Source organism: Rhinatrema bivittatum, chromosome 3, assembly GCF_901001135.1.
Source record: "Rhinatrema bivittatum chromosome 3, aRhiBiv1.1, whole genome shotgun sequence".
Taxonomy (NCBI): Eukaryota; Metazoa; Chordata; class Amphibia; order Gymnophiona; family Rhinatrematidae; genus Rhinatrema; species Rhinatrema bivittatum.
In genome coordinates this window covers 411,724,058-411,748,843 of record NC_042617.1, presented here as the reverse complement: position 1 = coordinate 411,748,843, position 24,786 = coordinate 411,724,058, and the positions used below count along the sequence as shown (strand labels likewise).

General features: G+C 42.1%; 1 protein-coding gene across 1 annotated transcript in view; it reads right to left on the bottom strand.

Annotated features, from left to right (window-relative positions):
- Nucleotides 1-1,271: 1,271 nt before the first annotated feature.
- The window catches only part of DST (dystonin), a 925,809-nt gene continuing 902,294 nt past the window's right edge, over nt 1,272-24,786 (bottom strand). The window contains 7 exon segments of the mRNA XM_029595689.1: nt 1,272-2,291; nt 8,251-8,374; nt 9,999-10,109; nt 12,991-13,193; nt 16,705-16,822; nt 19,341-19,358; nt 20,655-20,729. Coding sequence (XP_029451549.1) covers nt 2,026-2,291; nt 8,251-8,374; nt 9,999-10,109; nt 12,991-13,193; nt 16,705-16,822; nt 19,341-19,358; nt 20,655-20,729 — 915 coding nt within the window. The 3' untranslated portion in view covers nt 1,272-2,025.

Sequence of the window (24,786 nt, the reverse complement as noted above, 5' to 3'; positions counted from 1 at the left end):
TGGTTTAATAAACTTGATTAACCTCCTACCAAAAAAAATTAAGACAGTTTGCACAACTAAAAATGCATAATACATAGTAAAAAAATACCACCAGTTAACATCTAGAAAGTATACAATATATCAAAGTCTTTAAGTAAAAACAACAAAATAAAAATAATCAGTTACTACAAAACACTGTAACCTAAACTTAAAAACGCACAAAAAACGGAATCAAAACCAAGCCCTGATTATCTAAGGACCAAAGGCTTGACTAAAGAGCCAAGTCTTTACTCTTTTCCAAAACTTTAGGTAGTTCATCTCCTGTCTATGTTCTAAGGGCAATGAGCTCCAGAGGGAAGGAGCCAGGTACTCTCAAGTTGTACCAAGATGGACCATTTTGGTCTTATTCTGCTGTCATTACTATGTTACTATGAATGGGTATATCAATTAAAACCATTTGAGAGGAACCAAGTGATCACACTGATTTATAAAGGGCAAACAAATCATAAGAATATAAGAATTGCTATACTGAATCAGACCAAGGGTCTATCAGGCCCAGTATCCTGTTCCCAACAGTGGCCAATCCAGTTCACAAGTACTTGTCAGGATCCCATAGGACAGCCCCTATGTAGACATCTAAACACAATAGTTAGAATCTTAAATTTTACTCTACATAATGGAGAGTCAATGAAACTCAATCAGTAGGGGAATTACTCAAAGACATTGATTAAACTGTATTATCAGACCAAATAAAGTCCACAGAATTTTAAAATAGTGTTACAGGCCTCTGATCTCCAGACACTGCTTCTTTCTAACCTGGATCCCATGCAAGACTCTGAGATTATTTTAGATTATGTAAGAGTGTCACTGGTATAGCTGGAACTCTTCCATGGGAATAGAACATTTGAACCACCATAAGGAAAAAGCCATTAGTATGAAAAAGGACAGCCAGAGCATACCATGCCAGAGCCTCCAGTGCAAGCTGAACGCAGATAGCCACAGAAAAATCATAAAACCAAAAATAAATCAAATAAATAGGCCAGAGGCTGATGTGAAAACTATGACAGTGAATTAAACTGATTTAGTACTCATATTTATTACATATTGCCTGAAATCCCATATTTACAATTTTCGTACTAGTAGTCAAATGGGGGATGACCAGTCAGCAGTATCTTAATAATGAGAAAATGGAATTATAATTGAATATTTTGCTGCTATTTCTTTAACAACCAAAGTTTGTTTTGGGAAGAGGGAGGGTATTTATTGTCTTAAAGTAAAGAACACAACCGCCATGTGGGTTAGGGACATAATTTATTTCATAGCTTTCTGCAAGCAAAATTGCTTTGATACAAAATGAGTTCAGTGACATTGTGCTACCATCCACTCAAGCAAAAGAAAACCTCACATTTATATGAATGCATTTCAGATTGCTATTCATACTGTGTAATAATTCTAATGGCCATGATTTCTCTGGCATAAGTAAAAGAAATGGCACGGAAATGCTGCAAGGTATTTCATTATCATAGTACTTGCAAGTGTTTAAAATAACGTCAGTAAATTCTTGGACCAGATTCTATTTAAATAAATCTATCGTGAATGTCTGTCATTGCTAGTCTTGTAGTGTTCATTTAGTAAGATGAATATGTATAATTGCATCTCCTTGCTTTAAACTTGTATCTATGTATCATGAGGTATCTTCAACTGAGATATAATGATTTAGTGACGGGCCTACTTTTTTTTTCAGGATTCAGAGACAAGTACATTCATCAAATGATTTTAGTGTATTTTACTACAGTACACGTTAGTGTGTACAACTGTTAGTTTAACTTAAACCTTTCTTCCTCTCCACATAAGATATGGCATAAACAAAAGTAATTTAACAAAAATTGTACATGTAAAATAACAAGACAAATACACAAATAAGGCCATTTGCAGAATTAAAAATCAGTCTTTTGCAATATTTCACAATAATCTCTACATAATATTTTACATCTTACAAACTTAAATATTTAATGCACAAAAAAGAAGTTTACTGAGCCCATCACACTATCTTTTGGAGGACTTAACCAATTTGCTAGCTGGTGACCTCCTTTGAGGTGTTGGAATCTTAGAAGGTTTGCCTGTGGTGGGCCGAGAACCTGCTCGGGGCGATGGCCTACTGCTATCGTGAACAACCTCTGATGCGTCCGAACATACTGACTGAATATCTGAAATGTCAAAATCAGATGCATCACTGCCTCGGCGACTACTTGACCTGCTCCCAGCCTTGCTTCCTGGTCGGCTTCCAGGTCGACTGGAAATTTTCCTAGAATCTGGAAGTAAAGCAAAGAGAAGTGGTCTTTACTGAGAATGCATGTCTGAGTAAATTGGCTCTGGCTGCTGCTTAAGCCAAATGTTCATATTAACTGGACCCCCACCACCACCACAATGATGGGGAAACTATAAACACAAGTACCCAAAGTGGCATGTACAACCAAAAAATATAGTAAACCTCTAAAAATTAAGTTCCAGTAATGCATCAGCCTGGTTTCAATTTTATAACACCAAACGTTGAGAAAGGTCCATCACTGCTATAAAACTTAAAATATTATCGCTGAGATTTTTGGGTAGCATGTACAATGAATGTCTCCTCTTCTTTCCCTGAGCCCTGTACTTTGTGAGGTTCTTTAAGACCCCAGCAGAAGTCAGAGGTTATCCATGAGTGTGGGAATAGGAACACAGCCCAAAATTTTCAGAGATAATACAGTTACTTCTTCTTTAAAAGTTATTTTAAACTCCAAATGTTATTTAGCAATATATTAAGTATAATGCACCTGTGGCTAAACAGTTAAAACATAGGTGAATTTTTGATTCCCTATGATGAAATACAGCACACAACTGTTCACACCAACTGTCCGCATTGGGACAAAGTTCATAGGTCTTTTTTACCTGTGGACTACGCACTAACTTTCAAAGAGGAAGTATGTGCATACTTTCACACTTTGAAACTTTTGGACATTTTTTGCAGATACTTTTTCCATGGAAGATAACGCATGTACAGTTGAAAACGCAATCTATGAGCGGTCATTTACCAAGTTGCGGTATTTTTCCCCAGAGTGGAAAAGCTCCATGGGGTTTTCAAAGCTGCGGTACTGGCTAACACAACTTTGGAAACTGTGGTTTTTTTTCACGGCAGTACAATTCTGCAGGGAAGAAATACTGCCAGAGTAAGAAACCCAAAATGCATGTGATGGCCATCCCTTCGCTCAGGACTGCCATGTTTTCCTTTAAGAGCCATCATGGCCAAAAGAGCCCTTCACCAATGTGTGAAAGACCTCCCTGGCGGTTTTTTTTTTGTTTTTTTTTTTGGAGACTTTCGCCCATTCCAACAGCATTTAGAGGCATCGTTCATAAGAAAAAAGTTAAAAAAATATTTGAAATCGTGCAGTAAACACATCACCTGCCTACTCAAACCCTCTCCTTTCCAATAAATGGCCGCCTCTAACAGCTGCACCCACTCACCCTCCTCCAGACCCCCTGCCCACCCCCCTGGGCATGCCTAGTGATTTTGTGGGGCCCAGAGCACCCCCTAGGCTCTGGGCCCTGTGCTCTCTCTATTTCAATGGCACCGCTGGCTTTCAAACTAGATATGCCCCTTTCACATGATAGCAGCATTCCTAGTGAAACGACCTGCCAGTACCATTTTTTACAATAGAGAGCACAATCTTGCTGCGTAGGGGGCGTTCAAGGCCCCACTAGACCACTAGGCATGCCCGGGGGGTGGGTGGGTTAGAAGTGGAGGTGGTTGGCTGCTGTTTGAAAGGGCGAGCATTTTAATTCGGGGGGGGGCATTTATTAGAAAGGGGGGAGTGGGTTATGTAGGGAGTCTGGCATTAACTGTGCAACTTCAACATTTATTTTGAACTTTTTTTCTCTTGGGGGCCACCTCTAGAGGTGGCAGGAGTCTCAAGACTCCTGGGGGAGGTTTTGACATACTGGAGAGCTCTTTTGCACCTTAATGGCCCTTTAAGAATCAGCCTGGGAGCATCAGGATGCGCGGTAACGTCCAGATGCTCCCGGGGAAAGTTAGCTACAATTCCTGAGATGTAGCTAGCTTTCAGGAAAATAATGTGGCTTGCGGTTTTTGAGGCAAGCTGCATTATTTTATTAGCAAAAACTTTACTAGCAATGAGTTACTTTGCAGCATTTGCAAAGCATTTGCATACGATGTAGCTTTGCATACCAGTGTTATTCAGGGTTAAATAATGTACGGTATTTAAAATATTGTGTGCTATTGCTATATTAGAAGTTTAATGCATGGCAGTGTTTACAGAGTGTTAAACGTCTAGCATGGCTTAGCAAATGACCCCCCTCTTGTGCTTGTTATTTTTCTACTCTGATCTAAATATCCCCCTGGAACATGTTTTCTAAACGCAGCTAGCAGTGTGTTGTTTCACAATGTGTGAACTATTAGCTATATTGAGGATCTCTAGTGGCAAGAGAATGGTAATGAAGCACTGGGGTAATCTGCACAAAGTGGCAGCTACAACCCGAAAAGACACACAGGGTCAGTGGGCGTCAGGTTCTATGTGGGAATTTAATTATGCATCTACTCAAAGTGGATAAATCATTATTGGAAGACTGAATGAAGCAATTTTGTCTTTATCTACCACCATTTACTATGTTAGCATGGGAGGGCATTATTCAGATTGCCAGTTTAGGAATGTAAATCACTATTTACCTATCTAAATGGCTTTAAAGTTGTCCTCCACATGGGGGATAGCTATCTGTAGCACAACATTTTGGATTTAGATGAATTACTGACTTCCAGTTAGCATAAGTGTTATTGTTTGTAAGGTTTTGGGTGGACCCTTGGACACTGTGGCAGATGACCATGCCCACAGGGGGAAGTCCCGTGAGGGGCCACAGGTCAAGGTCAGCTTTAGGACACACAACACAGAATATCTTTTATTAAACAGAGTTGAGAAGCCACCAGAGTTGGCAGTAGTGAGGAGAGATGAAGCCCGGCTGGGCTTGTAGTCCCTCAGGACACTGGAACAGCGATCCCTCAATAGCTGTGCTGTAGTGGAGAGAAACTGAGATAGTGAGTACAGTGGAGCATACACAGGGTTCTGGTATGGAGCCTTGTTGGTTGATTACTCACACAGCGGTTTCTCCCGGAAGGTAACACAGAAGCTGGAATAGAGGCAGGCCCTTGAGGAGCGAGTACCTGGTTGCAGGGAACAGCTCTGAGAGGGTCTAGATGGTAACTCACTGAGAGTCTAGATGGTAACTCACTGAGAGTCTAGATGGTAACTCACTGATGGTGTAGGCAGCGGTTTCTTCCAAGCAGAGTGAGCTCAGGCAGCGAGTCCAGGAATATGGGCCCTTGAGGAGCGAGTACCTCGATAGAGTAAGTCCAATAAGGAGAGGCAGAGTAGCTAGGTACGGAGAGCGAATCCCATCCGTAAGGAGTCCCTTGCTAACTCATTTAGCGAGCAAACAGAGTAGGCTATTGCATCCAGGATGCGTGACGACATCACTGGGGGAACGCCCCTGAGGTTCATGCCAAAGAAAGAATAAGAAACAGGACTGCGCGGCGTGCGCGCCCTATGGCAGCTGAACAACATGGCGGGATGCAGCGCCCAAGCCAGACCGGGGACACTGGCGAGGACGGCAGGCAGATGCCGCGGCAGCCAGACGTCCATCAACCGCAGGAGGAGTCGCCAAAGAGGTAAGGAGGGCGGAGTGGAGACGTCGGGCAGCGACAGTCGTTAACAATAAGTTTGCTTATGTTCACAATACTAATCCAAATTTATGGGCAGTGAGTGTAATCAGAGGATATGCATACAGCAGACTCTTGGTCCAATTTAGGGCAAAGGCATCCAATGCTAGTTTGCCTTGTGTTCCTTTCCTGGTATAGAAGAGCAGAACCTTCCTGTTCTGCCGAGATGCAAACAGGTCTCCCTCGGGTATGCCCCACTTGCAGAATGTCTGTTTGCTACCACTTCCACACCACCTCCCCGGTCCAGGGACCATTCGTGGTGTTCCAAGATTCGACTCAACCTGTCCACAAAGATATTCTGCTCGCCTGTTAGATACATACTCTGAGGACCATTCCTTGAGAGTTGGCCCAGTCCCATGTCTGGGCAGTCACTTGACATAGAAGGTATGATCCTGTTCCTCCTTGATTGTTGATATAAAACATTGCTACTTGATTGTCTGTTTAGACCAGGATTACTTTCTTGGACACCTGATCTCTGAGAGCCTTGAGGCTGACTTGGACTGCCAATAGCTCCAGGAAGTTTATCTGATGAAGCTTTTACTAAGCAGACCAAAGGCCATGGGTGCAAAGCCCCTTTAGATGGGCTTCTGACCCCAGGTTGATGAATCCATGGTCAGGGTAATTTGGACTGGAGGAATTTGAAAAGGTATGCCTCTGGTCAAATTGGAATTGATCCACCAGCAGGACAGGGAGTTCTTGATCAGCTGTGTGATATGGATTCTGTCAAAGATTCTGAGTGGCCTGAAGCCACTGTGATCCAAGGGTCCACTGGGTTCTCTTCATACGGAGACGTGTCATAGGAGTAACATGCACTGTTGATGCCTTGTATCCCAACAACCAGCACACATCCCATGCTGACTCATTTGAATCATTTCCACTGCAGATATCAATGTGATAGCCCTCTGTTTTGGAAGGAAAGCTCTTGCCTGAGTCATGTCTAGCAGTGCTCTGATAAAGGGCAATTGAGATGATGAGCTCTTGGGGGTAGGTTTTTTTTTTTTTTTTAATTTATCTGATTTACTTTCCATTTTGTGGAACTTCAGTTAATTATATTCAGGCACTGTAGTTATTTCCCTATCTCTAGAAGGCTTACAATCTAAGGACCTGATTTTCAAAAGCATTTAAATGCTCAAAACTGGATTTTACACATGTATTTTACACCTGTAAGTGAGCTTTTGAAAATTGCTATAATATATATATCATTGAACTGTCAATAGGTTTTATCTGAGTTAAGTGCACTTAACGTGGGTAAATGGCTTTTGAAAACTGCTATGATATTATGTTACATTTACATGCGTAACACCTTTGAAATTTCACCTCTAAGGAGTGAATTTTCAAAGGAGTTATGCACGTAAAAATAGCATATATTACCACAATTTTTTACAGTCTATTTATGTACATAAAAAGGTGAATTTTAAGACATACGCGTGGGAGCGTATGTACACGCGTTTTCTGACTCACGCACATAGACATGGCAATTTTATAGCATACACGCTTATATGCGCGAATGGTATAAAATCGGCTATACGCACGTACATGTGCACACAATTTTACACTGACACGTGCAAATGTCACCTTAATCGTAAGTGGGGGGGGGGGGGGGGATTTCAGTAAATATGTGCGCCAACGCAATTACCTGTTTCCCCAGTTTGTTCCCAATTTGCCTCAGTAAAGGAGAGAACTTCCTAAACCCACTAGCTAACTTGCCTCCTTTTTACTCTATTAGTCCCGACCCTTAAATCCCACTGACTAGAGTATTTTTTTTTTGTTTTGTGACTTACACGTCGTCCATAGTAGAAGTTACGTGGATAAGGACCCCGGCGCGCGCTGCTGTGCGTAAATACTTCTGTGCTTGTTTCCTTCATATTTCCCCGCCCATGCCATGCCCCTTTAAGAAAAAAAATATACTCGTGCACCAGGAGATATGCACGTACCTGGGTCCCTCTTAAAATACGTGTGGCATGCAGTGCGCTGATAAACGCACATATCTCCCGGCTTTGGCAGGTGTAGGGCTTTTAAAATTCACCGAAAACCTTTTGAAAATCCATCCCTATGGAGTGAATTTTCAAAGGAGTTCCATGCATAAAAACAGCAGTTTTCACAAGCCCATTTATGCGCATAAATCCTTTTGAAAATTACTTCCTATGGAGGTAAGTTTTAAAGAATATATGCATGCAAATGTAACATACTGTCATAGCAATTTTCAAAATCCATTTACTTGTGTTAAGCTTTTAAAATCTAATCCCTAAATTGGGTTATATATGTGTAAATGGGCTTTTGAAAATTGCTACTTTTGTGCACATTAACTGCTTTGAAAATTCACTTCACAGGGCTGAGATTTCAAACTTTTTACACACATAAATGGGCTTTTGAAAATTGCTATGATATATGCTATGTGCGTGATTTCTTTGAAAATTCACTCCTAACGCTACACATTTCCTTGTGTTGCAAAATGCTACTTTCATGGTGTGAATACATAGTTTTGTGGAGAATAGTAGAACACGGACCTGCAAACTGTGCTCTGACTCTGGTAGCTGCAGTTGATATCAGGCTGCTGTCTTCTGCAGAATGAAAACCTTTCCCTGACAGGTAGCCAGGTAGTCGTAGCTTGCTGCCTTGTATCGGCGTTCCCTATGAAAGATGCAGAAAATGGCCATCGTTAACTGTTAAAATGTTGATCACTCGATAATGGTGTTTTTATCTCCCATTGAACTTATAGTCATTGTCTGCAGAATTTAGATAATATGAAGCAATGGAAAATTAGCATAAACATACACATTCTCACTGCTTAAGAAATATTTTTTTTATTGTAGATGAGTTATGGAATCTAAAAGTACACTACTTGATAGCATTAAATTATTTATCAATTTAATGGCATACAATAATTTTATACTATATCATAGGGATGGGCATTCATTTGCAAAGAAATAGGAAATATTGACTACTGCATTTTGTGGGTCAAAAAAAAAAGAAAAAACACGAAATTTCACGTTTTTTTCTTTCATTTATTTTAAAAGTGCACTGTATTGAATAAAAAAAAACCCAGTGTGTCCAGAACCCACCCCAACACCTTCCCCTTTACTAAGCAATTCAATCCCGACCACCCCCTGGCCCACCCTCCCACCAGACTTAACAAAATGTCCCTGATGGTCTAGCTACTCTGCTCCTATCATGTTGCTCCCGCGACCCTGCTAGACCACCAGGAACATTTTGGTGAGTCTGGGGCGTGGGCTAGGGGCACTTGGGTGGTTGGGGCTGAATTGCTTAATAAAGGGGAAGGGTTAGGGACAGGTTCTGGGTTGCTTTTTTGGCTTTGTTTTTTTTCATAACAAAAATGATTCGAGGGTAGACCTGAAATGGCCAACCCCCTTAAACAATAGACAAAACAATGACATTTTTTGGAGGTACCATCCCTACTGTATCATAGTTTACCAGAGGTCCATATTCAGAAGAATTTAACTGGATAAATCTAAAGTTATCTGGCTAAATGAATATTTGGACACTTATTAAGATAAATTCTAGCTGGATAACTTTTTATCTGGTGGTGTAACTGAGAGGAGTTGAGTTAGCTGGATAAGTTATCCAGCTAACTAGTTGGCGCATGCACCTATCCTAAAGTTAGCTGGAAAAACTTGATATGTACGATGAACATTGGTATAGAAAAACAAATAAATAAATAAAATAAATATCTGGCTAATTTTAAGATAGCCAGATATATTCAGCAACACAGTTGTGCTGCTGAATATATAAGCTAAGTTAGCTGGACAGCTGCTGAATATGGACCTCCTCATTTATATATTTTAAAATAAAACATTTACTGTATATATTTCTCTCTCTCTCTCTCTCTCTATATATATATATGTATAATTTAGATTAGATTTTTACCAATTTCTTCCATTTGGCTCTTATGTACACAGACAACGCTTTTCAATATATTTGTTTTAATACAAAGCAAAGGTATAAATTTCTGTTCACAATGAGTGATCAAGACTAGAACATACTCAGGAATTATCCAACAGAGATTTTTGTCCACGAGATATAATAAACCCCTAACAAACAGATTTCTTAGATGCACTGAATAGTTTAAGCTGAAAAGAAGAAGGAAGCAAAAGAATTTAGATTTTACAAAGGTACAAAATGAGGAGTGAATTAGTAGTGTGCAAGGTACAGTTGCAAAAAATTGCAATGACTGTTAGTGAAGTGGTAGCTTGTGATCATAGTGGTTATTCAACCAGTAAGTCAGTCTTTACTGTACCTCCGTGGATGACACTTGAAATTCTGGGGGCTCAGGTGTCTTACAAGGTGTTGATGTTTTGCTGTTTGTCAACCATGGTTTACCATAATTGCGTGTTATAGGATGGGGCGTCTGTATGAAACAATGGTAAATCAAAATATGAAGGACAATGGATGAAACACCGTGCCACAAAACGTGACATCCAGGGGATGAAAATACAATATTAAAGTTAATAAAAATAATACAAATAAAGCCAAAGGAGAAGATATTTAGGGTTCTATTCAATAAACAGCCATAAAGAAGTTACTGCACAAAAAGGATGGTTTTCCATGATAAACATCATTGTATTTAATAAGGCATTATCGTCAAAATACTGTATGCTAAAAGTGGCAAAAATAGCAGCGATGACTTTCATGCTATGAAACAGCAATTCTGAAATAAGCAGACAAATATTGTTTTCACAATTTTCTGTATATTATTAACGGCAATATCATACAAATGCTAATTGGACTAACCATTTCTCTGCCCTCCCCCACACATATAAGTATGGAAAACCCTTTAGGACATATCATTCAAGACTTGAGACCTTGGATGTTTGAACAGACACTGAACTTTATTTGCCTGTGAAGGCTTCGACCCCAAAACCATCTTTGGGATCCTTAGACCTATTGGATAAGAGATGCTCATCAGTTCCACCTCATGCATCTCTGGTACTTAATCTGGTACCCGAAGAGGAGATCGCCCTTTGAAGGGGGGTACTGTTGCGTTCATGCCTCTTTCTCACCCCTCGCTCCACCCTCTCTACCTTGGAAGCGACTCCCTTCAGCTCTGATGGACAGCTGTGGCCACGGCTTCTCCCTGCGTCTTGGTCCCGGTGTCCCCAGGCTGGCTTGATTCTACTGATCCGCCATGTTCCCGATGACATAAGGGCGTGTGCGCACGCTCCAGACTTTGTACCAGCAAGGGTGCGAACCTTGGGGGCATCCCCCATACTGACATCATCCATCTTCACTTTAAAAGGTCTTTGTTTGCTAACCTCTAACGAGTTAGCAAGGAACTCCAATAAGACTTGCTTCGGCAGTCCACGCTACTTGCAACAACGATCCTAGTCAGCCAGGGGAATCCTCCTCCACTGCTCAGCCTTTTCAAACTTACCAGGAGTACCCGCTCCACGGGGGCTCTACTCTCTCTTCTTGATTTCAGATTCCCAAGACAGGATCCGGTACATGCTCCTAGAGGGCCTTCGTCCCTGAATACTCAGAAGACTCCTCATTGCCTGGAAGCAATCGCGGACGTGAACATAGTGAGTTCTATTGTACATAGGAATCGGTACTTGCTCCACAAGGGCCTACATTCCTATAACTCTGAAGACTCCCTTCCATCCAAGACGTTATCGCAGGTACGGAGATCGAGAATTACATTCGCAAGATTACAGATAGGAACCGGTACTCGCTTCACGAGGGCCCATGTTCCTAGAACCCTTTACAGACTCTTCTACTCTAGAAGCCATTTCATATACAACTATTGTGAGTTCTTATTACAGATTGTTTATTGAAACCAGTGCTCGCCTACGGCTCCTGTTCCTGAATGTACTGAAGACTCTCTGTGGCATAGAGACCATTGCAGACATCTACTTTTGTGAGTGTACCATCTTGTATCCAGTATACCCTGTCTACTCACTGCTTCTAGTCTCTCTCTACAGCTCATCAACCCAGAGATTATATTCCAGTATCAGAAGGACTTCAGCCTTGCCGGACACATCGACTCACTACCTCCACCAGTGGTGGTCCAGCTTCCAGTCTAATAAAGAACTATTTGTGTTATTTCATATTCTAGCCTAGCCGGTGGTTCCTCTCAGAATCTCTTCCTGGGGGTGCTGTCATCTGCCATCGGCCCAGGGATTCAACAATTCCTCCAAGTGGTCATTTCTTACACTACTATCACTCTGTGGGAGCCAACCACTACAGACCACTAACACCGCTTATGGAAGTATTATATAGATAGCTAACTTCTCTCTCTTTGGGACTTGCCAGCAGCCTATATATAACAGATTGCCACTCCGTAGTGGAGGCATGATAGATTGCTATTTCAGTAGCGAAGTACAATATACCTATTGTTAGCTCCTCTCCTCAGAAGAGTATCATTGAACAGATTGCCAACTCCTCTTCCCTGAGAGAGTTGATCCATAACAGATTGCTACCTCCTTCCTTACAGGAGCATCTAACAGCAGTTCGCTAACAGATCTACAGATAGCTAACTCCTCCACTCTGGAGGAGCAGATCATGACAGATTGCTACTCCTCCCCATTTCATGAGAAAAGCAGAACAGATTGCTAACTCCGCCCTCCTGGCGGGGTGAGCGAGAACAGATTGCTAACTGCTCTCCTCTGGAGGAGGAGAGCAGTTAGCACCCATGCCCTCTAGCATTTAATCCAGAATTCCCACCCAAAAACTGCAGACAAATGACAAGCTCAATTTCACTTACGTGGACTTAGCAGGTGTAAAATAATAGAACAAGTTCATTAATGTAGGCTCGTATGCTGCTTACAAAATAGATCTTGTGCATGTACTTCTGAATTGCACCTTGGAACACTACAAAACCGCCCTGATTTTTCCCTGTTAACACTTATGGAAAATACTGCAATACACATGTGCTCTCGATGTTTCCAAATGAATGTATTACTTCCATGTGCATATGATGATTTCACTTATGGAACCCTTTAGAAAATTAACTCCAAACTGAACTAAACGATAGTTCCTGTTTTTGAGCAAAACCTAACTTATTTCACTGTTGCATGATTTAATGCATTCAGCACTGTTTATTGAAAAGATCCCTTAATATCTGAAATTTGAAAACTATGATAAAACAAAAATGAAGGGTATGAATTACTCCTCCAAAATTCAAACTTTGCGCAACACATATTAACAGGAGATTAATAGACACGTTTAAAAAACAGCAAAATTATTTCAGAAAATAACCTATCATCAATTATCACTGATGAACTGATTTGTACCTTTGGTGTGCTGCTAAGGTGCACCTGTGATGAACCTGGCTGGATGACAGGCGTGGACACTGCATTTGATCTGTTTGGTGATGCTCCCCTTGAAGAAGGTCTTGACCTACGACCCCTAGGTCGGAAAGCGGCCATAGTTTGGTTGATACCATCTGATGATAACATGAACTTTTCCCGCAGTTCCACATTTGTCCTTCCTTTTGCTATGGTGCACAAAAACAGGTATTTAAAGTATCAGAATGAATCCGAAATACAATGTATATTAAATTCAATTTTTTAAACATACATTTTATATTATGCCAACTCCTACATAGCAAACTCATAAAAATATATTTCTATAATGTATATTCATTTTAGATACAAGGAATGAAATGAAGCAAATGGCACATCTATTCTGACTTTAAGAATTCAGTTCTGGGAACGAATGATTTAACATGCCAAATCATTTCTAACCAGAGGACTGAAGATATGAAAACTATAATCAGTTTGCCCAGATGATATGATCTCACTTCTTGCCTCTTTTTGGCTACGATCAAACATAAGGCCTGGGCAAAGGATAGTCATTTCTTGGTCTTTTAGCTGAGTTTGAGAATCCACACAATATGAAATGTTAACACTGCCAACTGAATCGACTGAAGACACAAATCTATTTGGATACTGGCAAAACCCAGAAGGCTTAAACGTCCCATTAAAGAATAAAAATGTGATATTGTCTTGTATGATAAATCTGCTAATTACTCTTTTTGGATATTATTTAATTATGATTAAAATATCATATCAATAATATTTTGGCAGCATATAATGCCTTCTATTAAAACAAGATCCTGATATTTTTTCACAACTTTGCTAAATTTAAAATTCATGCAGTTGCCTCTGAGGAGGATGGCCTGGGAGTACATATCTGGTACTTGGATTATATAATAGCTTTAAAAGCAATAGGGGAGAAAGAACTATGTTACACTACCACTATTACAACTGGATAAACAAAGAAAAAAAAAAGCATATATTTCTGTTGTTTACTACTTTAGTTTGGCCAAAATCGCTCCCCTACCCATGCAAAAAAAAAAACCAAAAAACTTCTATTATAAAACCAGTTTGATAGTTTATTTGATTATTTTTGCATTATCTCTGGAAGCTGCATTTGGCATAAAGCAGATACTAAATCTAAGTAGCATGATAGCATTCATTTTAGTAGCTCAGAAAAATGCAACCTAGAATAAATGTAATTATTTTGAGCAAATAAAATGGTAAAGCTAAACCTTTAACGTTTTCAAAATTATGTGTTGCAATATATAATATCAAACCAGACTCAAAATTTATTAAAATAAGCAGTGAACCACTACTATAGCACTCATAAAATCTTGTGCACACATACAAGACATCATTAAGGGGGTAATTTTGTAACAGTTTGCATGAGAAAAATCAGCAAATATGCACATAAAAGTTATACTAATTTTCAAAGCGAACTCACATGTTTATTGTTACAATTTCACCTGCTATGCAATCTCATCATATCCTGACTATTTCGTTTCCCCACCAGCAGAGGTCTTCTCGAAGTGCTGTTTCATGCTGTCTCCATCAGCTCATCCTATGGTGCAGCCTCCAAGCCTTGCCAAGCTCCTTCTCCTTGCCTACACCATACCCAAGCCTCAGTCCTACATAATCCAGCCTTGTCTAACACTTCTCGCTTTCACATTGAGTCTCCCTTGGCTCCTTGCCCTAGCCACTGTTGCCTTGCAGCCTACGAAGGTCTATTCTTGTTTTGACTTGTGGCCTCCAGGCCTTCTCGCTCCTAGCTTTGCCTTGTGCCCTAAGGGCCTTCCTGCTCCTTGCCTTGCTTTGTGGCTTAAAGGCTTTCTCGCTCTTTGCCTTGCCTTGTGGCATTAAAGGCCTTCTTGCTCCTAGCCTTTCCTTGTAGCCTAAGGGCCTTCTTGGTCCTTGTCTTGCCTTGCAGCCTAAAGACCTTCTTGCTCTTTTCCCTGCCTTGCGGCCTATTCTAGGCCTTCTCTTGACCTCTGGCCTTTCTAGGTCTTGTCTTGCTCTGTGGCCTATCTAGGTTTTTCCATTGTCTTACCCCTCGGGGTCTTCCCTGCCTAACTTTGCTTTAGGGCCTTTATGTTCCATGTTCTGTGTTGTCCTTGTCTTGTCAAGCCCCAGTTCCAGTCCTTGCCTGCGCTCAAGCTTCACTTCCTGTCCTTGCCTGCACTCAAGCTCCAGTTCCAGTCCTTGCCTGCATTCAAGCTCCAGCTCTAGTCCTTGCCTGCGCTCAAGCTTCACTTCCTGTCCTTGCCTGCACTCAAGCTCCAGCTCCAGCCCTTGCCTACATTCAAGCTCCAGCTCCTGCCTTCACTTAAGCTCCAGTTCCAGATCTTACTTTAACTCTGTTCCTATCCAAGCCTTGCTCCAGATTTACCAGCCTGTCCAAGCCTTGCTCCAGACTCACCGTGATGGCCTGCCTCTGCAGAGAACTGCTGGTCCCAGAACTCAAGGGCGCAACCTGCAGTGGAGGGGGTTGGTTAGGTGGAAGATTGGACCTAGCCTTGCCCTCCAGTCCTGCACCACTCAGAAGGTGGTGTTCCCTACATCCAGCCAAGACCTGAGCCATAACATTTATGTTCGCTTTGAAAATTATCCCACCAAAATTACCCACACACAGTTACACTAATTTGTGCACAGGAAATTTGGGGGGAAATTGATGCGCATACTTTTGAAAATTCAAAAGTATGAATCTAAGTGCAAACTCCTCCACTCAGTCTGGGTAAATGTATGTGCATACAGGACAAACGCAATCAAGTTTAGTCACATATTGGGCAGGCAATTTTATAACAAGCCATCTCCACAGGTAAAGCACTATTTTACCTGTTGAAATGCCTTTGAAAATTACCCTTTAAAAGAATCACATATGCAAAGTATTAAAATGTGATCTCATCAGAAGGAATTCTTCTTGCTTTTTGAAATATTCCTCATGCATGCACCTGTGAAATGTAACTTAAATTTTAATAACCAGCTGAAGTGCACTCTAGCTAAGGCATGCACAGAGAAAAAGCCCACACACTGAAAAATCACACACACAAGTGCAAGCCAGAGCAAGAAAAAGAGAGAAAGAGAGAACGAGAGAGAGAGCAGGAAAGATAAAGAGAGACGTTTGCCGACCTATAAGAGGCTGAGTGGTAATTGAAGAATTTGATTCGGAACGTAACATTTTACTCCCGTGATGGTGAACTAGAAAAAATGACAGAATACCAGTCAAATTAGGGAAACCAGGAGGAATCTTTAGCAGGAGAAGAACACAAGTGCAGCACTTACATACAGAAAAGGCTCACAGCGTGTACCACTAGATTTACTGTACTAACTCAATGAGTGGGCACTGCTAAGGAAGCTTTAAATAAGACCTTAAAGAAAAACGCTTCACAATTAGACTACACCTCAAGCCTACTGTCATAGATTAGGTTTAACTGACACGACAAAGTGGTACCCCTTTGAATAATTCCATAGAAGGACCAACTGTTTTCAACGAACCATCCATGCCATGGATGGATCCTACTTTTAAACAAAAAGAACTCTTAAATACATATCCAGCATGCCTGACTTTTCTGTTATATTTTTTTAATGTTCAAAAATAAAAAGAACTGTTTGAACAGAAGCAATTAGTTATGTACAACATATGTTTTGCTATATAGACAGTAATCCATGAACAGAAATGTTATTACGTACCTCTACAGGGGTCATTTTTTACTAAAAATTCATCCAGGGCCATCCATCCACCTCCAACACGAACCATAACCGTGCTTCGCAGGATGCGGACCAGGCGCAGTTGCTGGGAGTCACCGAACTTTACAAACAGAAAATGAAATTTCAAGACTCTCAGTGGTCCTTTCCAATGTACGGCACACACTGCTCTCAATTTTCAAGAGCAAGCTGCAGTAGAGATGCAGCAAGATTTTTGGAAACTTAAGGCAAAGAAAATTGTTAAGATGCAGAAACAAATGAGAGGATTCCAGTCTGAAGCAAGCCTTTAAAGCCAGCACACTTCTCTCCCACTGGAAAAAGTCCAATTGAGTAAACCCATTGTCCAGTGTGTCATCTTTCCACCTTGTGTCAGACACACTCTGAGTCTAGAGCTCTGCCTTGGGCTATTGGTTAATCCAATTGCTTGAATCTGTATTGAGTTAATTTTGCTCAGTGACACAATGATTACGTCAGATAATCTTAGGCAAAGAACAATCAAAATCCGAATTATATCATTTAATGTGTTATGTTATATACCATTTAAATTAGTTTTGTAGACTAGCTAACATAATGCTTATAATCACAATCGCAACGTGAAGCTTAAAAACATTACTTCAATTGCAACAGCAGTACATGCTCAAGCCAAGTGATTGAGGGTTTTAAAGCAAAATCATGCCAAGTCGCTCACTGTTGTTAAAAAGGCTTCAGCAAAGGGCTGAAGGAATAATACTTTCAGGGACCAAGCAATCAGAAAGCTTATGGGTTTGCAAAAAACTTTCAAGTATCAGAGAGAATACTGAAGAGGAAAATCAGCCTTGAATGCTTACGTTGCAAAAGAAGCAACAGGGATGGTAATTTTCAAAACCATTTCCATGGGTAAAACAGCAATTTACCCGTGGGAACGGACTTTTAAAACTGCCCACTGTTAGGTTGGTAAAAGTCTGGGTATAGGGCCTGTAGGCGCATTACTTTCATCCGCAGTGCAGAGAGGCATTGTTATTGGTGGGCTTAGGGATTTGGAATGTTGCACATGCTTTTGCATTTTCAAAAGCATGCATGCAATTTTTCCTGAAAAAAATAGTGCGCGTGCACATTAGCAGGTTTAAATGCGTGCTGGGGTTTTGGTGGAATCATTTTCAAATGGAAAGCATATGTATACGTCCCCTCTGAAAGACCATGGGTAAAAAGGATCCGCAGACCTTATACCAATGTAGGCAGTTACAAAATTACCCCAATATATAAGTAATCACTTTTTAGGCATTTTGGCAATATATTATCTGCTTATCCTCACGCATTTTTACATATTCTATAATAGTTTTGACTGGCTCGAATGGCTATATTGTCTAGTCCTGATTTTTGTTAGGTAAGTATAAATGCTAACATTGATTGATATTGATTAAATACCCTTAAATTAATTTTTTTTTTTTTAATCTAAACATTTCAACAAAAATGAACAGACTTGCTTACAAAGAATAGATCTTAAGATCTCAGAATCTCTGTATATGCAGTAACGTCTTATGACTCTTTTCTATAACGTAGAGTACTTCTCCCAAAGGATGCTTGTTAAATAAATAGAACATTGACCTGATATTTTGACAAAAGCTGCAGCTCTACTGTCTCACAAGACAGCACATAAGAACATAAGCAAATGCCATACTGGGTCAGACCAAGGGTCCATCAAGCCCAGCATCCTGTTTCCAACAGTGGCCAATCCAGGCCATAAGAACCTGGCAAGTACCCAAAAACTAAGTCTACAGCTACAGCTTCATACTCTACATTATTGTACTAGTTCTGCAGAAAGTTTTATCTGGTTGTAACAGAAAGCAGGGTGCTCAAGAGTTGAATCTGAAATAAGTACTGCTGAGTGACAGTAGCAGTACTAGTTCTGCAGAAACTGGCGTCCTTACTGGTTATAATAGTTTTACTGGGCCAAAACAGGAATTAATTCAAAGACAGCTCATAGGAGCTTTAGAAGTCACTTACATGGTCTGGAAAATTCAAGCACAGCATTTTGGGATAATACCTTTAACGATACATGGTAGTGACTGGCAAAGAACCCACTTTCACATCGCTGCTACTGAATCCCATGTAACCAGCTGGATGCTTTAGCACTGTGTTAACGTCGACAGTCACCAGAATCTGATCTGCACTGTTTCATTTTCTAGCTTTACGCAGTGGGATTTTTCAAATCTCAGAATGCAGAATGTTGCTGTTTGGCAGAACGTGAAATGAGGCAGCAGTGAGTGAATATTCTACCAGCATGTGAAACTCCCAGGCTTGCTCTACCACCTTTACATTCATTCCAGATAGTGGCAGAAGTAATACTATTGACAGATGCACAACAAAAGCTTTCATTTGTGCTCATGTCTTTCATGGTATTTATCTGGTTCCCCTAAAAGTAATTTCCTTAGTGAAACGAAAGGCAAAAAGGAATCCCAGGAATAAGCGAAAGAAAACAAAATAAGCAAGAAACCCCATTAAACATTTACAGAAGCAGCACAGATGAGCAGCACTGAATTAGCTGTGGACAGCAAGGTGGCAAAGACTGGGCACTGCAAGCTCAAATGATTATGAACAAATATACTATTAGAAATGTCATAACACACTCCACTGGTGTATACCTGATTTCCCAGGAAGAACTAATAAAGAATGAGAGATGGGAAAAAAACAACAACATACAATTAGTTTAATGAAAGCTTCCTTACACAAAGTCCATTCTTAAAATACATAGAGGGCAATAATCAAAGCCATTTCTGCATTTACCGGCACAAATGGGCTTTTTCATTATTGCCCACCCTCTATAAAGGGTAAAAATTCCCCTGTATGTCAACAACACAGTTACATGTACCCATTGTATGTTCAGAGACATTCCCAGGGCTGGGACTAGTCAGGGGAGGCACTTGCATGGGTAAATTTGAATAATCAGGGCTGCCCACATAGTTTTGCCTTCCAAAAGTACCTGCACAAAAAGCAGGTGAAAATGTGTGTGGATCCTTTTCTGTGGGGCAATAATCAAAAGTACCCAGGCAGTTTTGTTCTGACTATGCCGACATACACCATGACTAAACACTACCCTTGGGGTCTGCAGAAACGTGGGCAGTTTAATTCTTGTCTTCATATTCCATAATGTACATGGACTATATGCATGGCAGGATTCCAACATATCTCTGGATTACCACAAACAGTGGCCCCCAAATTAGGTCATTTAAAGAAGACTGAGCTTGATGCACACAGTTCTTCTTCCAAACAAATCATGCAGCCAAGTGCTAATACTGAAACCTATTACCTCCACTAATGAAGGATCTGGATAAATAAAGAAATGTTTCTGGCTATTTTACTGCAAACCAGCATTTCATGTATCAACACAATGCATACGGCAGCTACTTATTTAAACTCTAATTTTAAAAGAACTATTGCTCCAATAGAAAATTTCAACAACCACTGTTAAAGAAATTAATTGAATTGAGCAGATTGTGGACATATTTACTTCCGCTCTGATGACCTATAATGACTTAGTTACATATTTTCTCAACTTATAGAGATTTTTTAAAGCTATTTAATCTCTATGATAGCCATCTGATGCAACTATAGATTTGATGATCATAACCTTTTTAGCTATCATTTAATATAACTTAGAGCTTGCCAGAACTTGAAGCAAACTACTTTATTCTCTCTAGCAAATTGGTAAAAATCTCATGCTTAGGAGGGAATTCAAGATTAAATATGAACCGATTACTCAATGCAACTAAACCAATACTGTTAGCACAGTATAAGCTAATTTCATGTGGTATTTATGAAGCTAAATTTCAAATATTTTACTTCCATCACAACAAATTCACAGTGAACATTCCATTTCCACTGTGTCTAAAATTTCCTGTAAAGCTTTGCATACCAAGTTCCAGCAGATTAGCAAAGATAATGTTTTCTTGACTTACCCTATATTTGTTGTCCCCAATTTGCTCAACTTGGAATCGCTTTGCGCACTTACATTTCGCTACCTGCCGGGTCACCTGTACAAAGCATAACAAAGGCGATCTCATATTCATAATACTAATGAGCTATTAAAATCTATTATAAGTATAGGACATGAAATAATCATTATTATGTGATTTTTAGAAGTCGAGCAATTTTAGCAAACCAATGGCCTTATTTACTTCAAGGTGAATTTTCAAAAGGTTACATATGTAAAAAAGGAACGTTCTAGGGTGTTCCCGGGATGACAAATAGTTATGCGCATAAATTGCTATTTTATAAGACATGCTTATATTTTCCAACTTATTTACGCATTATTACGGCTCCTAATTATCTGGTATAAGTGATATTAAACATGTTATTTTGTAGTACTGACTTGGCAGGAAGTCTGGGTGAACTGGAGAGGGTTCAGGTTGAAGAAACAGGAAGGTCTCAATGAACTGGAGAAGAACTGGGCAAACTGGCAGACTAACTGGTAAAGCTAATAATTTCATCAACGCGCGCATGTTATAAAGTACACCAACTTACACATCTAATTCAAGATTTACACGGGTAAATCCTATTTTACTTTAATGCGTAAAATGTACGCATGTATATTTTTAAAACAGGTGAGTAAAGTACACATCTTGAATAGTAAATTTTCAAAAGTTGCATGCACAAAAAATAGCACTTGCAAGAATATGCTATTCTCCCAGGACAAGCAGGATGCTAGTCCTCACATATGGGTGACATCATCAGATGGAGCCCTGTCATGGAACACTTTTGTCAAAGTTTCTAGAACTTTGACTGGTACCTGAGTAAGCCCCGCATGCCACTAACCCTGTAGTCACCAGGGGACCCCTCCTTCAGTCTTTTTTTCCATGCAAGTTGCCTCGCGGTTAGGAGCTCCGTGAGAAATTTCTCACAACTTTCCTCATGGAACCTTTGAAGTTTAATCTTCCTAAAACCACCCTCACCGGGGTCCCCCATCGCACTCCGTTCCCTCTGGCGGTCGATAAGTGTTTCCCTGCGGTTTGCGGTCGATTCCCAATGGCATTCTCCTAGGTGTCCGACGGTCATCGACCGCGCGCCTGCCTTTTTTTCAATGGCGACCGGGTTCAGAAAATGCCTCGAGTGTCCGAGGACCATGTCCATCACAGACCCGCATACCGTTTGTGCTTTGTGCTTAGGTCCCTCGCACGACGTCTGTCGATGCCCTAAATTGTGCACAAATGACCCCCAAAGGCCGGCGTGCTCATCTGGACAAGAGGGAGCAGTTGCTTGACTCCAGTTCAAGTGCCACCGACTGGAGAGGGCTCATCGACCTCGAAGATGCCCCGCCGTGAACATCAGGGAGTGGGTGACCGTCTGTCACCCACACCATCGAAAGCATCGGTTTCATCGTCATTGGTGCTGGAGAAGGACCGGACCGAGCACCAAGGGAAACATTGCCACCGGAAATGACGTGCATCCCCACCTGGTGCCGGTACTGATACCACAGCGGCATTGACTTCCACTGAGCCACCTGTGAAGAGGGCCCGGGGAGAGGAGCCCCCATCCTCCTCTGGACCTGGGACCCCGAAGCGTTCCCTACAGATATCGGTGCCGGGTAACTGAACCTCCACAGATCGCTGTGGAGCGCCAGTAATGCCTGCCTCCCACCCCAGCTGCATTGCCATCCATGCTGGCTTTTCGGGAGGAATTGGACCGCATGGTCCAAGAGGCAGTGCTGAATGCCCTTCAGGGCTTCCATTCGCCACCAGTGCCAGCCCCCATACGAGTACCAGAACCGACATCCTCTATGTTCACATCGCTCGTCGAGCATCTTGATACCCTCATCGGTGCCCTGTCGACTCAGCCCTTGCCATCGGACACGCTGGCACCGAGTCATACATTGAGGCTTCCGCAGGTCCCAATTCCCATACTGAGTTCCTCGGAGGAAGAAAAAGGGACGACCGGCCTGATTCCAGCATGGGATCCACCAATGCCGGAGTCTGTTCCAGAGTCATCAGGACTATCGATGCCTAAGTGCACCACATCCGCCTCGATGCCTGCACTGCCGCCTTCGATGCCACCACGACATCCATCGATGCCTTCTCATCTTCTCGATTCTGGCATCCTTCCTCCGTCTGGAATCCCGGCGGGTGAGGAACACATTCCCTATGATCCATGGGAGGACGCATCCTCAGACCATTCCTCACAGGATTCCGAGGAATTGCTTTCAGAGCCTTCGCTCCCGGAGGAAAGGCTTTGTCAAAGAGATGTCTGAGTCCATACCATTCCCACTAATAACGGAGGAGGACGCTCGCCACAAAATGTTGGAGGTCTTACAATTTGTATAAGCTCCAAAAGAGGTGATGGCGATACCAGTTCATGAAGTTCTGGTTGAACTCTTGCACCGTCTGTGGGACCATCCAAGTACTATTCCTCCAGTAAACAGGAAGACAGATGCTACTTACCCAGTCCAACAAGCCCCAGGTTTTCAGAAGAGCCAACTGCCCCACCATTCTGTGGTTGTGGAATAGCCCAGAAGAAGGCTAAAAGATCCCATCCACACTCCTCTGCCCCTCCTGGAAAGGATCAGAAGACATTGGATGCATTGGGATGTAGGGTCTTTCAAGGGTCTATGTTGATAGCATGAATAGCAGCAAATCAATTACATATGACCCAATATAACAGAAGTCTCTGGAAACAAGTCCAGGATTTTGCAGAGAATCTACCACAGCAACAACAAGACACCTTGTCCTCCATCCTACAGAAAGGATTGGAAGCAGGTAAGCACGAGGTCAGAGCTGCTTATGACTCTTTGGAAACGGCATCCAGAGTCTCGGCAGCGGGCATCAGTGCTAGACGCTGGGCATGGCTCAAGGCCTCAGACTTACGGCCGGAGGTGCATGATAAACTTGCAGATCTCCTCTGTACAAGAGAAAACCTGTTCGGGGACAAAATACAAGACGCAGTGGCCCAGTTAAAAGACCCTCATGAGACCCTGCGTCAACTATCAACTGTCACCTCAGATGCACCCTCCATAGCCCGCAGGGGCTTCGCAGGGACGTCAGAACGCAATTCTACAGACCAAGCAGATATTATCCTCCTGCGTCCCATGCTCGACCAGCTCGGGCCTCTCAGAGAGGACATACTCACCAAACGAGGACACCTGGGGGCAGATTTTCAAAGGCTATGTGCGTAACATACACACGTAACCCCCGAAAAGCTGCCCCTGCGCACGCCGAGCCTATCTTGCATAGGCTCGGCCACGCGTGCAAGCCCCGGGTCCCGGGGCATGGCCGGAGCTTCCAGGCACAGCAGCCATTTCCTGCTGTGCCCGGGGTCGCGAGCCGGCCATTGGCCGGCGCGTGGAAGCTATGCCTGCCAGGAGGCAGGCGCAACTTACCTGACAAAGGTAAGGGGGGTTCTAGGTAGGGCTGGGGGGAGGCAGAAGGAAAGTTCCCTCCGAGGCCGCTCCGATTTCGGAGTGGCCTTGGAGGGAACAGAGGAAGGCTGCGCGGCTCGGCACGCGCAAGTTGCACAATTGTGCACCCCCTTGCGCGTGCCGACCCTGGATTTTATAACATGCGTGCGGCAGCACGTGCATGTTATAAAATTGGGCATAGATTTATTCGCAAGAACAAATTTACGACCACGCGCACCTCTTAAAATTTGGCCCCTAGAGCGCAGCCAGCTCCACAAGCTGGTCCTGCAACCGGTGTTTTACTCCTTTCCAGAGAGCAGCAACCATCCCCCCTTGATCCTGCAATTCAATCCACCAGTGGGAGGCCGTCTTTGTCACTTTGCAACCAATTGGCATCCAATTACCACGGACCAGTGGGTGCTATCCATCATAGCCCACGGTTACCGTCTAAATTCTTTAACTGTACCCCCCCAGACTCCCCACCCAGTCTAGCGTGGAGCTGGGACGATCACACAACACTTCGAGTCAGAACTCTCAACCCTTCTGTGTGCCAGGCCGTAGGACTGGTTCCCTTGACCCAATAGGGGAGAGGGTTCTACTCCAGGTATTTCCTAATTCCAAAAACAGACCGGCGGCCTCCGGCCTATTCTGGACCTCCGTGCATTGAACACATTTCTTTGCGAGGAACGGTTCAGGATGGTGTC